At 41.8% G+C, this 1102-nt stretch overlaps 1 protein-coding gene across 1 annotated transcript in view; it reads left to right on the top strand.

Moving 5' to 3' along the window:
- LOC103366348 (protocadherin gamma-C3-like) overlaps nt 1–1097 on the top strand; it is a gene marked incomplete at its 3' end in the record, with an annotated part of 5962 nt that extends 4865 nt beyond the window's left edge. The window contains exon 2 of the mRNA XM_008294047.1: nt 3–1097. Within this exon, the coding sequence (XP_008292269.1) occupies nt 3–1097 (1095 nt within the window). The remainder of the gene's footprint in view (nt 1–2) is intronic.
- Nucleotides 1098–1102: the final 5 nt, after the last annotated feature.

Genomic DNA, 1102 nt, shown 5'->3' with positions numbered 1-1102 from the left:
AGAATGTGCAGTCTCTTAACATTGCGGAAAGTGCTGTGCCAGGGGGGAAATTTGGATTTATTGGGGCATCGGATCTCGATGTTGGGAAAAATGATATTAGTACGTACAAGCTCAGTCCAAATGATTACTTTTCTATAGAGGTTCACAAAGGAGGAGACAGTGTTTCAGCCGAGCTTGTGCTTCAGAAAGCGTTAGACCGAGAAAAACAACCAACAGTAAAACTTACAGTGACTGCTGTCGATGGAGGAAACCCACCCAAGTCAGGGACCTCACAAATTGTTATTAATGTTTTGGATAATAATGACAACGCTCCGGTTTTCAGTAGTTCTTTATACAAGGCTCATATATCTGAGAACCTAGCAGTGGGTAGCACAGTAATAATTTTGAATGCAACAGACGCAGACGATGGGATAAATGCTGAAATAGAATATTCATTGAGAAGTAAAGGTCAGGATCAGGTTTTAAATCAATTTCAAATTGACTCAAAAACGGGTGCAATTTTGGTAAAAGGTAAAATAGATTATGAAGACAATCCTGCGTTTGAGATTCATGCTCAGGCTAGTGACAAAGGCTATCCTCCAATGTCCGCTCATTGTAAAGTGCTGGTAGAAGTGCTGGACCTGAACGACAACGCTCCTGAGATTACTGTGACGTCACTACTAAACACAGTGAAGGAGGACGCACAAGTAGGTACAGCTATTGCACTTGTCTCGGTGCTGGACAAAGATGGAGGGAAAAACGGGGCAGTCAAGGCTGTCATTGCAAATGAGACCCCGTTTAAATTGGACACCAATTATAAAAATTATTATTCCTTAGTAGTTGATGGTCCGCTCGACAGAGAAACTATGGCAGAATACAATGTCACGATAGTAGCGACAGATGAAGGGACTCCACCTCTCTCCAGTACCAGCATAGTTAATGTTCATGTTTCTGATGTCAATGACAACCCGCCTCGTTTCTCAGAGCAACTACTTAATGTTTATGTGAAAGAGAATAGTCTAGTGGGCGCAGTCATTAAAACTGTGACTGCTGTTGATGCTGATATCGATACAAATGGTCAGGTCAGCTATTCGTTTTTACAAAGTAGCACTGATTCACTACC

Source organism: Stegastes partitus, unplaced genomic scaffold, assembly GCF_000690725.1.
Source record: "Stegastes partitus isolate 25-593 unplaced genomic scaffold, Stegastes_partitus-1.0.2 Scaffold932, whole genome shotgun sequence".
NCBI classification, from domain to species: domain Eukaryota; kingdom Metazoa; phylum Chordata; class Actinopteri; family Pomacentridae; genus Stegastes; species Stegastes partitus.
Note: the sequence above shows the minus strand (reverse complement) of the source record. Positions and strands in the feature narration are given on the sequence as shown.